Source organism: Vulpes vulpes, chromosome 11 (genome assembly GCF_048418805.1).
Source record: "Vulpes vulpes isolate BD-2025 chromosome 11, VulVul3, whole genome shotgun sequence".
Lineage (NCBI taxonomy): Eukaryota > Metazoa > Chordata > Mammalia > Carnivora > Canidae > Vulpes > Vulpes vulpes.
Genome location: NC_132790.1, coordinates 28,582,556 through 28,598,584, shown reverse-complemented (window position 1 = coordinate 28,598,584; position 16,029 = coordinate 28,582,556). Strand labels below are relative to the sequence as shown.

The window sequence follows — 16,029 nt, the reverse complement described above, 5'->3', positions numbered from 1 at the left end:
ATTTCTCCAAAGATGTCCAGATGGCAAAGAGACACATGAAAAGATGCTCAACATCACTCACCACCAGGGAAATGCATATCAAAACTAAAATGAGATAATACCTCACACCTGTCAGAATGGCTAAACTCAAAACCACAAGAAACAACAGGTGCTGGAAAGTATATAAAGAAGTGACATTTGTGCATTATTATTTTTTTAAAGATATTTATTTATTTATTCATTCATTCATTCATTCATTCATTCATTCATTCATGAGAGACAGAGAGAGAGAGAGGCAGAGACACAGGGAGAAGTAGGCTCCATGCAGGGAGCCCGATGTGGGGCTCGATCCCAGGACTCCAGGATCACGCCCTGGGCCAAAGGTGGCGCTAAACCACTGAGCCACCCAGGCTGCCCCACACTTGTGCATTATTAGTGGGAATGCAAAGTGATGGAGCCACAGCGAAAAACAGTATGGAGGTTCCTCAAAAACTTAAAACTAGAACAACCCTATGATCCAGTAATGGCACTAATGAGTGTTTACCTCCAAAATACAAAAAAGAAACCACTAATTCAAAGGGATATGTGCACCCCTGTGTTTATAGCAGCATTATTTAAAGTAGCCAACTTACGGAAGCAGCCCAAGTGACCATTAATAGATGAATGGATAAAGAAGATGTGGTATAAGTATCCAATGGAATATTATTCAGCCTCAAAAAAGAATTAAATCTTACCATTTACAATGATAAGGCCGGAGCTATAAGGAATAATACTATGTGAAGTAAGTGAGTCAGAGAAAGACAAACACCATATGGTCTCAGTCATAGATAGAATTTAGAGGAAAAAGCCAAATGAGCAAAGGGGGAAAAATGAGACAAACCAAGAAAGAGACTCTTAACCATAGAGAATAGACTTCTGGCTACCAAAGAGGAGGTGAGTGGAAGGATGGGTGAAACAGGTGATGAGGACAAAGGAGTGCACTTGTGATGAGCACTGGGTGATGTATGGAATTGCTAAATCACTATACTGTATGCCTGAGACTAATATTACACTGTATGTTAACTATTTTGGGATTAAAGGGAAAAAAAACTCCTCTTTTCTCTCTCCCCTCAGCCCCTGGTAACCACCATTTTGTTTTCTGTTTCCGTGACTTTGACTACCATAGATACCACTTATGAGTGGAATCATTTAGTATTTTTCTTTTTTGTGACTGTTCACTTAGCATAATGCCCTCAAGTTTCATCCATGTTAAAGCATATGACATAATTTCCCTTTTCAGGCTGAATAATATTCCATTATATGTATATAACAAATTTTACTTATCCGTATGCTGATGGACATTTGGATTACTTCCATATCTTGCTATCTGGACTAATGCTGCTATGAACATGAGTCTACAAATACATTTTTTAGACCTAGCTTTAAATTCTTTCGGGTATATACTCAGAAGTAGAATTGCTGAGGCATATGGTAATTCTGTGTTCCGTTATCTGAGGAACTGCTATTCTGGAGAAAGGGATTTTTAAAACCTGTGTATAAAATCCTGGGCAGACCTTTATGTAACCCATACATGAAACCCTACAGAAACAACACAGCAGAAGATTTGATAACTGAACGATGGTCTGGAATACCATCCAGGTTTAGATTTACTTCTGGCTAGCATATGGTGGGAAAGGCCAGAAAAGCACAGCAAAACCTTTGAAAACTAAACTGGCTTTGAAACCATGGCCCACATAAATGGCCAGAACATGTGTGCCTAAGTACATTGACTGCTAAAATAAATTTAAATAGCAGTGAGGAGCTCATCAAAATGCCAAGGGTACAATCCAAAGTTTTCATCATACCAAAACCTACAAAAAAATCTCAGCTTGAATGAGAAAAGGTAATTAATAGATGTTACCCCCAAAAGAAACAGATGTTAAGGCAGCTATCATAAAGTATCTCAAACAATTGTGGACACTCATTAAACAGGTTGTATTAGCAAAGAAAAAGAAGGAATAAAGAACCATATGGAAATAAAATTTCTTTAGAGAAAAGAAAATCATTTAAAAAATCAACCTCAAATCATGATTATGTTATATACCCCAAACAAATACAATGTCATGTCAGTTATATCTCAGTAACATGAGAAGAGTTAACCTCTTAGCATTTGAATTACTCCCTCATTTATTTTATTTTATTTTTTAAAGTTTTATTTATTTATTTATTTAGAGAGAGAGGCAGAGACACAGGCAGAGGGAGAAGCAGGCTCCATGCAAGCAGCCTGACGTGGGACTCGATCCCGGGTACCCAGGATCACACCCTGGCCTGCAGGTGACGCTAAACCACTTCACCACCGGGGCTGCCCTACTCCCTCATTTAAAAAACACTTTTAATTTGGCTTCCAGGGTATCATACTGTCTTGATTTTCTTCCTTCCTGGACTGTTTCCTATATGTTGGGGGTTTTTTTTTCCCCTCATTCCTACCATTTCTTCTTACTCTCAAAATGGTGGAATTTTTGAGATTTGTGATAAAATATAAAGGAAGTCTCATCCTACCCCCAAAGTAACTTTTTTTGACAGTGTTCACCTCATTTTGTAAAATTGCAAACACATTTTAATGATATGTCAAACATGTTTAAATGAAACTTTCATTTGAATATTATATTTTTAAGACACATTTGAAAAGGAGGCATTTCTATACATCAAAAGCAAGTAATATAAACTGGTATTTAGCATCTGAGAGAAAGCTTATGATAAGAATCTATACAAAGACTTTTGATTGCTGAGATTTATAGTATCAAGGCCCAGCTAGATAACCTCACTAAGTGTGGAACAACACCTCTCAGAGAACACTGAATCATGTTTTCTGAAGCAATGATCTTGTCTAAGCCAAAAGGAGAAATGTTGACTTCCTGGGACTCAAAGGAAGCTGAGCATAGAGACTGAAAGATTGCAGTAAGCTTATGTGGGCTTTGCTGCCCCATTTCTTCCCCACCAACTCAGTTTTTACTTAACTTTTTAGGAGAAATAAGCATAGTCCCTGGTGTGATTCTGTCCTGTGCGGCTGTTCTGTGAAACAGTAGTCCTATATCTCCATCTGCCTTCTCTCCCACCTAAGTGTGTGCCACCACCCCTTGGAAGATTTGACATGGACATGAGCCCCCTGAGGCCCCAGAACTATCTTTTTGGTTGTGAACTAAAGGCTGACAAAGATTACCACTTTAAGGTGGATAATGATGAAAATAAGCTCCAGTTATCTTAAGAATGGTCAGTTTGGGAGCTGGTGGTGCAAAGGATGAATTGCACATTGTTGAAGCAGAGGCAATTATGAAGGCAGTCCAATTAAAGTCACACGGGCAACTTTGAAAATGTACAGCCAATGGTGTCCCTTGGGGGCTTTGAAATAACACCACCTGTGGTCTTATGGTTGAAATGTGGTTTGGGGCCTGTGCATATTAGTGGACAGCATTTAGCTTGGAGGAAGATGCAGAGTCAGAAGATGCAGAAGAGGATGTGAAACTCCTTAGTATATCTGGAAAGCGTTTTGCCACTGGAAGTGGTAGCAAGGTTCCACAGAAAAAAGTAAAACTTGCTGCTGATGAAGATGATGATGATGATGATTTTGATGATGAGGAAGCTGAAGAAAAGGCTCCAGTAAAAAAATCTATATGAGATACTCCAGCCAAAAATACACAAAAATCAAACCAGAGTGGAAAAGATTCAAAACCATCAACACCAAGGTCAGAAGGTCAAGAATCTTTCAAAAACAGGAAAAGACTCCCAAAATACCGAAAGGACCTAGTTCTGTAGAAGACATTAAAGCGAAAATGCAAACAAGTATAGAAAAAGCGAATTGAACAGTCCTGGGCGCTACTGGTAAATTAAACCCAAAGCTGAGGAGAGAGGAAAAGGAGAGACAAATATAGTCCATATACTGACTGTCATCAACAATCCGGACTGAAGTCTCAAATCCCCTGTCCTGATTTGCCACCCACCCACACCCCCTTCCAGGCTGGAAGCAATCTTACTCTTGATATGCTAAAGCACTTTTCTTTTGACTGCTGTGATTCAGTAACCCCTTAAATTTTGCTTTCTATGATTTGTGCATTTGCCTCACCTCTTTGACCATGTTTTTTTTTTTTGTTTGTTTTGGTTTGGTTTTGGGTTTTTTTGACCATGTTTTAATCACCTTTGTGTCTCCCTAGCTGCTCAATAAATATTTGAATGAATCAAAAAAAGAAGCATAAATGTTGTACTTTGTGTGTGTGCACGCATTTGTGTGTGTATATGTATATGAGAGAGAGAGTGGTAATTTCTCTCAATATCGCCTACCCTCTAACATCCATATTGAACAAAATGTCAGATATTTCAGTATGGATGTGCCATGCCAAACTATAATAAAGCCTGAGGCGAAAGGTAGAGTCAGTAATTCTGTATTTGAAATTTAGTATTTTGTTTGTCATGGATTTTTCATTAATTTATATATATTTTACAAGATCTATTTATTTATTTATTTGAGAGAGAGCGCATGCATGGCTAAGAATGAGCAGGGGAAGGGGCAGAAGGAGAGAGAAAGAGAACCTCAAGCAGACTCCCCAGAGTGCAGAGTCCAGTGGGGGTGGGGGTGGGTGGGGCTCAATCCCAGGAGATGGAAATCATGACCTGAGCCAAATTAAGTTGGAGCTCAACCAACTGAGCCACCCAGGTGTCCCATCATTAATTTAGCTTTTTAAAAACGTTGCATCAAAACTATTTATCTTGACTACTGAATTTTTGGCACCTTCCTTACATTTCTCACCTGACACGAGTGCAACAGTTTTGCTACTGTTTTTTCTTTTCCCATTTTACTTTAGATGAATGGAATACTTTTTAGGACTTTATTTCTGCCTCTGGCTTATTAGCTGTACTTTTTTTTTTTTTTTTGTAGTGGTTGTGCTAGAGTTACAATATTATGTTTAACCTATCACCTCTTCCTTAAATATTATACATCTTTTGTGTGTAAAAGACAAATCTTTTAACAGTGTACTTCACAGATGCCCAGGGGGCTCAGCAGTTGAGCATCTGCCTTAGGCTCACGATGTGATCATGGGTCGGGGGATTGAGTCCTGCATTGGGCTTCCCATGAGGAGCCTGCTTCTCCCTCTGCCTATGTCTCTGCCTCTGTCTCTGTGTCTCTCATGAATAAATAAAATTTTAAAAGTCTTAAAAAACAAAAAAACAATATACTTCCATTTCACCTCTCCCATCATTTGACTGTTTCTGTCATGAATCCCTCAATACATTGTTATTAATTTTCGCTTTAAGTCATAGTCTATTTATTTATTTATTTATTTATTTATTTAATTTATGATAGTCACACAGAGAGAGAGAGAGGCAGAGACATAGGCAGAGGGAGAAGCAGGCTCCAAGCACCAGGAGCCTGACATAGGATTCGATCCCAGGTCTCCAGGATCACGCCCTGGGCCAAAGGCAGGTGCCAAACCGCTGCGCCACCCAGGGATCCCTGTCATAGTCTTTTTGAAAGATTGAAAATGAGGAAAAAAGTTTTGGATATTTACTTATGTATTTAACTTTTCTGGTACTGTTCATTCTTTTGGGTAGATCCAAGTTTCCAGTACGTATTTACTTTTTGCCTAAGAATATCTTTTAATTTTTCTTAGAGTACAGATCTGGTGGAAAAAGAATTCTGTCTCTTATTTGTATGAAAACATTCTTATTTCCCCTTTATTTCTTTTAAATATGTTTATTTTGTGCCTTAAGGTGATGTTTGTATGTTAGAAACATTTTACTTTGATTGAAATTAAAATAAGTATTTAGTTTATTAAGCTTATAAGTTTAGCTTATAAACCTTATTCCAGTTATAAGTCTAACTTATTTATTAGATTTAAAAAATTTTAATTCCAGTATAGTTGACATATGTGTTACATTAGTTTCAGCTGAACAGTGTCATGATTCAACAATTCTGTATATTACTCAATGCTCATGATAAGTGTACTCTTAATCCCCATCTCCTGTTTCACCTGTCCCCTGCCTTACCGCCCTTCTGGTAACCATCTGTTTTCTCTCTAAATTAAGAGTTTGTTTCTTGGTATCTCTCTCTCTCTCTCTCTCTCTCTCTCTCTCTCCCCTTTTCCTTTGCTTATTTGTTTTCCTTTTTTTTTTTTTTAAGATTTTATTTACTTATTCATGAGAGACAGAGAGAGGCAGAGACAGGAGAAGCAGGCTCCATGCAAGGAGCCCAACATGAAACTTGATACTGGGACCCTGGGATCATGCCCTAAGCTGAAGGCAGGTGCTCAACCACTGAGCCACCCAGGCGTCCCTGTTTTATTTCTTAAATTGCACATATGAGTGGAACCAAGTGGTATTTGTCTTTCTCTGACTGACTTATTTCACTTAGTGTAATACTCTCAAGCTCTGTCCATGTTGTTGCAAATGGCAAGATTTCATTCCTTTTTGTGGCTGAATAATATTCCATTGTGTGTGTGTGTGTGTATACACACACACACACACACACACATCACATCATCTTTATCCATTCATCTGTCCATGGACACTTGAGCTGCTTCCATAAGTTGGCGATTCTAAATAATGTTGCTGTAATCATAAGGGTGCACGTATCCCTTTGAATTAGTGTTTTTGTTTTGGGAGATAAGTGCCCAGTAGTGCCATTACTGAATCATAGGGTAGTTCTATTTTTAACTTGCTGAGGAGTCTCTATACTGTTTTCCACAGTGGCTGTGCCAGTTTGCATTCCCACTAACAGTACACAATGGTTCCTTTTGCTTTACATCCTCACCAACATCTTTTGTTTTCTGTGTTGTTAATTTTAGCCATTCTGTCAGGTATGAGGTGATATCTCATTGTGATTTGGATTTGCATTTCCCTGATGGTGAGTGATGTTGAACATTTTTTCATGTGTCTCTTGGCCATCTGGATATTTTTGGAGAAATGTATTCATGTCTTCTACCTATTTTTTAATTGGATTATTTTTGTCAGGTTAAGCTTTTTTTATATATTTTGGATACTAACCTCTTAGCAGATATGTCATTTGCATCTGTCTTCTCCCATTCGGTAGCTGACTCTTAGTTTTGTTGATGGTTTCCTTCACTGCCCAGAAGCTTTTATTTTGATGTAGATTCTGTAGTTTATTTTTGCTTTTGTTTTCTTTGCCTCAGGAGACATATCTAGAGAAGTTACTGCCTGTGCTGTCTTCTAGGATTTTTATGATTTCAGGTCTCACATTTAGGTCTCTAATCCATTTTGAATGCATTTTTGTGAGTGTAAAAAAATGGTCCAGTTTCATTCTTTTGCATGTAGGCTGACCAATTTTCCCAGCACCATTTGTTGAAGAGACTTTTTCCCAGCAGATACTCTTTCCTGCTTTATTAAAGATGAACTGACTGTATAATTGTGGGTTTATTTCTGTCTTTATTCTGTTCTGTTGATCTGTGTGTCTATTTTTGTGCCAAGATCATACTGTTCTGATTACTGCAGCTTTGTAATATAACTTGAAGTCTGGAATTGTGATAATGTCCAATTCTGTTTTTCTTTTTTAAGATTGCTTATTTAGTAGGGTCTTTCGTGATTGCATGTAAATTCTAGGATTGTTTGTTTTAGTTCTGTGCAAAATGCTATTGATATTTTGATAAAGAGTGCATTAAATGTGCAGATTGCTTTGGGTAGGATAGACATTTTAATAATATTTGTTCTTCCAATTCATGAGCATGAAATTCTTTCCATTTGTGTCATCTTCTATTTCTTTCATCAATGTTTTATCAAGTATGGGTCTTTCACTTCCTTAGTTAAGTTTATTCCTAGGTATTTTATATTTTTGGGTGCAATTGTGAATGGGATTGTTTTCTTAACTTCTCTTTGTTGCTTCATTATCACTATATAGAGATGCAATGGATTTCTGTACATTGATTTTATATCCTGCAACTATAAGTCTAATGTTTTATTTACTTATTTTTTTTATTAGTGAGAGGGTGGGGGGGGGAGGGATAGGGGGAGAGAGAGAGAGAGAGAGAGAGAGAGAGATCTCTATGCCCAACAAAGAGCCCAATGTGAGGCTCAATCTCATAACCCAGTGTCAGTCATGACTTGAGCTGAAATCAAGAGTCAGACACTTCACCAACTGAGCCACCCAGGCACCCCTATAAGTTTAATGTTTTAACCATCATTTTTGAGGGCTTTTGAATAATACTTAATTCTATTTAATTTAGATGTTTTAAATTGCATTTGTGCATTTAATATATTGTTTTGGTATTGCAGTTGTCTGAAATATATTCAGAATACTTAAGGAATTCTTATCTAATACATTAAATTTTTAACTATATAGACCTTATGTGCTCTTATATCTTTCAAATCCATAACTGTAGTGAGATATGAACTTATAATCACAAATCTAGATCAGTTACTCAATTTCCTATTTTAAATTGAAATTACAAAGAATAGAAGTACCAAAAGCAGACTTCTTGCTTTATTCTTAATCTTAGAGGAAAAGTTTTCAATCTTTCACTATTGAATATAATGCTTATTGTGGGTTTTCATTTATATCTTTTATTATGTTGAGGTTATTTCCTTCTACTCCTAGTTTATTGAGTGTCTTTTATCATGATAGATATTTGATACTGTTAGATGCTTTTTTGGCATTGATTGAGGTAATCATGGTTTTTTTTTCCCCCTTTTCTATTAATGTAGTATATTACATTGATTGATTTTTGGTTGTTGAACCATCTTTGCCTTCCAGGAATAAATCCTACTTGATCATGGGCTATAATGCTGTTAATATATAGCTGAATTCAATTTCTAGTATTTTGTTGAGGATTCTTGTGTCAGTGTTCATTAAGTATATTGGTCTATGGTTTTCTTTTCTTGTAGTGGTTTGTTTGGCTTTAGTATGAGGGTATCCTTTAGTTTCTTTTAGTGTTTTTTTGTTTCTTTTCCTCAGACTCAATAACTTCTATTGTCCTCTCTTCAAGTTCACTGAATCCTTTTGCCTGCCTAAATCTACCTTCAAATCCTTCTAGTCACTTCTTCATTTCAGTTATTGTACCTTTCTTTCTTTTTTTCTTTCTTTCTTTCTTTTTTTTCAGTTATTGTACTTTTCAACTCCATAATTTCTTTTTTGGTTTTAGATTTTTAAAATCTTTTTATTGATATTTCCATTGTGTTCATACATTGTTTACTTTGTCCACATCCTCTTTTAGTTCTCTGAGTATTTTTAAGATGATTGTTTTAAAGTCTTTCTGTAGTATATCTGCCATCAGCTCTTTACAGGAACAGTGTTGATTTATTTTTTCCTGTGAATGGGCCATACTTCCTGTTTCTTTGTGATTTTTTTAATTGAAAACTGGACATTTGAGTCTAATAATGTGGTAACACTGGAAATCAAATTCTCCTCCTTCCTCAGGGTTTGCTGGGGTTTTTATTATTATTATTTTTACATCATGTAGGATGTCTCTGCTGTGGGTCAGCCTGAGGTATAAAATCAGGGTCTTAGGTTTTTCTGATCCTTTCCTTGGGAATGCTCAGTCACTTTATAATTTTCCCCATATATGCATCTGTTTCTAATGTGCTGGCCTTTAATGTCTGGGAAAAGGAGAAAAATGAATAAAGGTAAAAATTAAATTGAATTAAGTATTATTCTAAAGCCCTCAAAAGTGATGGTTAAAGCATTAAATTTATAGGGGTGCCTGGGTGGCTCAGTTGGTGAAGTGTCTGACTCTTGATTTCAGCTCAGGTCATGACACTGGGTTATGTGCTAGTCCTCTAAAGTTCCTGGCAGTCACTTTAGCCTGAACTGGAGAATTTTGTAACAGTGGGAATAGGTGCAACAGTGGTTGCTTGTCTCTCTGTCCTTCTGTGGCAAAAAGCAGCAAACAGTGACCAGAGCACACCATCCCCTATATTTAGAGCATAGGGTTGTTTTTGCCATCATGGCTTATGTAAACTACCTTTGGGACTACAGGGTAAGCTACCCTTGGAACTGTACACAGTTGTTTCCTATGTGGCTGGGGTGGGTTATTGGTAGCTGCTAATGTGCTAAAAGCTGAAATTGACCAAAATTAACCTCAGTTTATGTGCAAGCCTTCCCCTGGACATTGCTAGCTTTTTAATATACTCTGGAGTTCCAAAATAGTTACATTAGACAAAGTCTGCCAGTGCAGTTGTTGTCTAAGTTGAGAGACAGATTCTTGGTGCTTCCAACTTTGCCATTTTTCCACAATCCTCTTTTCTTTCATTTTTGAAAGATTTTAAATTGATATTTATTTTTCTTCATCATTTAAAACCTGTTTCACTGTTTTTTATCTCATATTTTTTGATGAGAAGTCTGCTGCTTTATGCTTACTTTTGTTTCTCTCTAAATATGTCCTCCCCCCCGCCCCCCGCCTACCTTTACCAGTTTTCTTTTCCTCATCAGTTTTTGGCTGTTTTTCACCAATTTGGATGTGATAATCCTTAAGATGGTGTGTATATATGTACTTTTATATTTATCCTTCTTGGTCTTAATTAAGACTCTTGGATTTGCTGATTATCAATTTTTAAAGATTTTTGGTTTTATTTTCTTAGATTTTTTTGTTTCTCCCTTTTTAGGACTCCAATCATACATATATATTACTTGTCTAGTAGTCTCAGTAGATCATTTGGATAGATTGTATTGCTACCTCTTCAAATTCTCTGATCTGTACATGATGTTAATGTCATCTAGTGAAATTTTCACTTTAATATATTTTTCAGGTTTAGAGTTTCCGTTTTTTTCTAATAATATTTCTAGTAATTTCTAGTAATATCTAATCTGATGTTAATGTCATCTAGTGAAATTTTCACTTTAATTATTATATTTTTTAGGTTTAGAGTTTCCGTTTTTTTCTTTTTTGTGACTTACGGTTGTGTTTTTATTATGTTCATGTTTTCTTGACATTATTTACATACACATCTAAACAATCCAATCATGAAATGGGCAAAAGACATGCACAGAAATTTCACAGAGGAAGACATAGTCGTGGCCAACAAGCACATGAGAAAATGCTCTGCATCACTGGCCATCAGGGTAATACAAATCAAAACCACAATGAGATACCACCTCACACCAGTGAGAATGGGGAAAATCAACAAGATAGGAAACAACAAATGTTGGAGAGGATGTGGAGAAAGGGGAACCCTCTTGCACTGTTGGTGGGAATGTGAACTGGTGCAGCCACTCTGGAAAACTGTGTGGAGGTTCCTCAAAGAGTTAAAAATAGATTTGCCCTACGACCCAGCAATTGCACTGCTGGGGATTTACCTCAGAGATACAGATGCAGTGAAATGCCGGGACACCTGCAGCCCAATGTTGATAGCAGCAGTGTCCACAATAGCCAAACTGTGGAAGGAGCCTTGGTGTCCATCGAAAGATGAATGGATAAAGAAGCTGTGGTCTATGTGTACAATGGAATATTACTCAGCCATTAGAAACGACAAATACCCACCATTTGTTTCGATGTGGAGGGACCTGGAGGGTATTATGCTGAGTGAAATAAGTCAATCAGAAAAGGACAAAAAAAAAAAAAACCAGAAAAGGACAAACATTATATGGTCTCATCCATTTGGGTAATATAAAAATTAATGAAAGGTAATAAAGGAAAGGAGAGAAAATGAGTGAACATATCAGTGAAGATGACAAAACATGAGAGATACCTAACTGGGAAATGAACAAGGGGTTGTGGAAGGGGAGGTGGGCGGGGGTTGGGGTGACTGGGTGATGGGCACTGAAGGGGGCACTTGGCGGGATGAGCACTGGGTGTTATGCTATATGTTGGCAAATTGAACTCCAATTAAAAAATTTTAAAAATAAATACACATCTGTATTTTTGTTTTATATTTATGTTTTAATGCCCTTGTTGATTCATCTCTTTCATATCTGAATTTGTCTTTATTGAGTAATTTCTTCTGGTTCTGGTTATATTTTCCTGATTCTTCATATGTCTGATAAATTTGGGTTACATGCTGGACATTGTGATTTTACCAGGCTAGGTGCTATATTTTGTTGTATTCCTTTAAAGAATTTTAGACTTTTCTAGCAAGCAGTTAAATACTTAGAGTAAGTTTGTTCCTTTGAAGGAAGTTTTTAAGTTCTTTAATGTATCATTTTAGTTCTGAATTATCCCCACTCTAGGGCATGGCCCTCTGGAGTCTCTGAGGAATGCCTTTGTAATTACTGAAGTCTCTGCTCTTGCTGGATGGAACTTGAAAGATTCATATACCCCTGTGTGAGCTCTGCACACTGTCTTAGAACTTTCTGGTAATTTTTCTTTTCTTGGAAGTTGTTCTTGGCAAGCTTAATAGAGTTTTACTCTGCACATATACTAATTGATATTTAGCCATATGCTCAAAGTGCCTCTACATATTTCCCTAGAATTCTTTCTTTTCTTTTTCATAGCTCCATCCTTTATGAGACTCTATTCTGCAAATTCTAGTTCTCTTGACCTCTTTTTAATCTGTTCTCTTCTACTCAAATCAGCATGATAGTTGGGTTCATTTTAGGTTCTCTCTCTCTGTGCCACAGTCTAGTATTCACCTACACTACAAGAGGGAAGCCTGGGTAATCGAAGAACTAATTTCATCTGTTTACCTTTTCCTAGAGATAAAATCATACTGTGAAATGAGGTGAAAAGAATTATTTTCCTTATTTTTTCCAATTTTCTAGTTGTTTATGGCCAGGAGGCTAAGTCTCAGCTCTGTTACATTGCCTCATGGCCATTACAGAGATCTCTTCAGAGGTATTTTAATGAGAAAGGAGAGATTTTCATAAAACCAGAGATACTTCAAGGCAAAAAGCAGATAAGAGAACAAGGAACTTTCCTAATAATAGCATCTAATGTGAAGGGTCTAGGGCCAGAAATACACAGTTCAGAACCTACCAGGGAGATTGGTCAGAACAGGGAGATTGTGTAGATGCTAGCTTAGTGTGATTCCAGGACCACAGGGCTTTGCCCCATCCCTACCCTCACTCACCTTACTCAGGTCATTACTGTACCTACTGTTTTCTTGATGCCAGAAAGCCTCTAGATAGGGAAGCTACTTTTTCACCATTACTAATATGATTATATGTTACTTGATACTGAATTCTTGGCATAAAAATATTGAAATCAAAGCGTGAGTGACTAGTCCTTATTCCTTTGCTAAGATTTGGAGGGAATAAGAAACCCTAGTAAGACTTGTGACCTTGATGGGCTTTCTAAGAATCTACCTTATCTGCCAAGGTAGCTGAGTTCAGCCTTTCTCCCTCTTCTTTTCCCTTTCTGCTTGCAGTTATGATCTTGTGCCTTTTCTTATGCATGACAGTGACCTGAGAAGAACAACCAATATTAGGGAGGTCATGCCAAATGCCTCCTTCACACACAGTAGCCTCTTCACGTGGAGTTTCCTGTCGACTCTGAATGCAGGCAAATGGTTTGTACGATCACGGGTAAGATACATTTTCCAACTCAACAAACCTGCATCAAATCTCTCTTCTGTAGGAAGTAATGTGCTGCTCCTAGAAATAAAGACAAACATACACACAATTTCATCCCATTTTGGTAGGAGAACTGTGGCATTGATAGGAGGACTTTTCCAGGAATGTAGTCAAATTGTTGCTTTTTACATTCACTGGAAATTTCTGAAGATGAACTCATAAACTGACTTTTGTCATTTAATTCCTTTTTATCCAAGAATTTCATAAACTTATATTGTGTCTACCATGTACACAGCATTTTCCTAGGCATTTTGAGTAGTTCACAGTTATAGATGAGCCATACTGGGAAATAAGTTTATTTTTGCCTCCTTTTCTTATCATTCAATACATATTTACTGAGTACCTTTTGGGTACTAGGCACGTGGAATACAATGGTGAATAAACACACACTCAGCCTAATGGAGTTCACAGGCTAGAAAAGATAATTACAATACACTGTAATAAGTGCTAAACCAGAATTTCAGGTTGCTTAGGAGCACACAGAGCAACTTCTAACTTAGTCTGAGGGATGGAGATGGAGGATTCTGGAAGGAGGAGATAAATAAGCCAATAAAGGTGTGGTAAAATAAAAAGCGTTGCTGTGTACATGTAATTCACAGGCAAGAGTGAATGTTTCTAATTGAGAGAGTTGGAGAATACTTCATGCAAAAATATCATTTGAGCTGCAGGCGATCATTAATGGGAACCATGGGCAATGATGGTGTGTTTCAAAGATTGCAATATGCTGGTGCAAGAGTGGATATGGTGTGTGTGTATGCATGCATGTGTAAAAGAGGAAGAAAAGAATGGAGGGAAGGAAAGAGAAGGGTGGGTAAGGAGGAGATGGGAGATAGATTTGGAGGAAAACCTGGGAAAACATTGAGAGGAGATTATAGCAATGCTTAACAAGTTAGAGAGTTTAGAATTATTCTGAATATTTTAAAGTATCTAAAATAAAAGGTCACATTTGCATTTGATACAAGTTAAACCTGCTTTCCCAGGATAGATTAAAGAAAACAAAACAATTTACAGTTTCCAGCTTATCATATGTCTAGGGGAAGATCCACATGACCTAGCTTATACTGATCAGATGTACTCATTTGAGACTTCAATTTTGGGAATAAACATCTGAGCACAACAGACAGCGGGCATTCATACTGCTAGCACCTGTATCACCAGAGATAGCATGGTATTGACATCAGCTGTAATAATAGCTCTCTTATCAGGTAATTAGGAAAATAAGTCTTAAGGTATTTTTAATTGTATACTAAGGATGTAATGGAGTTTTATTTATATTTGATATTAACTCTGAGAAGTTTTTTTATCTTTCCTCATGTAAAAAAAGTGTTAAGTAATACGTTATGTTAAAATGAACTACTCCACTTTAATTTCATTTTATTAACTAGTGTTGATATAAGAGATAGCTGAACGGAGATTTATAATTACTGAATCTTCTTAGAAAACTTGTTCTTAAGGGGTAGTGGAAAGGGAGGTGGGTGGGGGGTTGGGGTGACTGGGTGATGGACACTGAGAGGGGCACTTGATGGGATGAGCACTGGGTGATATGCTGTATGTTGGCAAATTGAACTCCCAATAAAAAAAATAATAAAAAATTTCTTGCCAGACTGGAAAAAAATAAGAAAACTTGTTCTTACAGGAGTATATAGCCTATAAATACTCTTTCCATCAATGAAAATTACTCTGATATTCCAGGTTTCTGTGTATATATAGGCTCTGTATATGTTTCATCATACATGAATAAATACATATATGAACTAGAGATGTTCCATTAGAATGTATATATTAAGTTAGCCATAGGTAATGTTTTAACAAATGTGTGTACCAGATGAAAGAGCTGATACTCTGTCTGATGGATAGTGTATGACTCCTAAAATATTATTGTAAGTGATAGGGTTGGGTATGTCATTGTAATACATTTTGGTGGATTTTTAAAGAATTAATAGTTTTATTTTAGCATATTTAGGTGGCATGCTTGCAGTATTTAGCTAATAGTATACTATGACTACTGATGAGTATCCTGGATCCTGGAGTTGCAGATATGGTTATGTAGGGGGCTTTATTTTTAGGTTTAATTGTGGAGTTTCTTTGCTTGGATGCTGTGCAGTCAGGAGTAGCTGAAGTGATGTTGACATGTGATTTAAAAGATTTGGATATTTGGATACTTTTTGACAGCAAAGAAATTGTTTTGTGAAGATTATTTGGGTCACTCTTCTTTGGATGGATTTATGATGGTGGTGAGTTGATCATTATTTGTTAGTATATTTATTCCTGAGATTATTGGTGAAAATTAAATCGTTAATCTGATTGATAATGAAATAAAAATAATAGAACAAATACTGTTAAAATGTTGACAAAACCAAAAGACAACCAATAGAAGATATTTGCAAATGACACATCTTTATGAGCTAATCTCCAAAATCTATAAAAAACTTAATCAGACTCAATACCCAAAGAACAAATATCCAGTAAAGAAATGGGCAGAAGACATGAACAGATACTTCTCAAAGAAAGACATGCAAATGTCCAACAGACACGTGAGAAGATGCTCAACATCCCCCCAGGTCAAG

The 16,029-nt window shown here is 36.7% G+C and overlaps 1 protein-coding gene and 1 pseudogene across 1 annotated transcript in view; both read left to right on the top strand.

Annotated features, from left to right (window-relative positions):
* The window catches only part of GDPD4 (glycerophosphodiester phosphodiesterase domain containing 4), a 115,348-nt gene that overhangs the window by 35,439 nt on the left and 63,880 nt on the right, over positions 1-16,029 (top strand). The window contains exon 10 of the mRNA XM_072725333.1: positions 13,258-13,414. Within this exon, the coding sequence (XP_072581434.1) occupies positions 13,258-13,414 (157 nt within the window). The remainder of the gene's footprint in view (positions 1-13,257; positions 13,415-16,029) is intronic.
* LOC112928751 (nucleophosmin pseudogene) lies at positions 3,039-4,141 on the top strand (annotated as a pseudogene).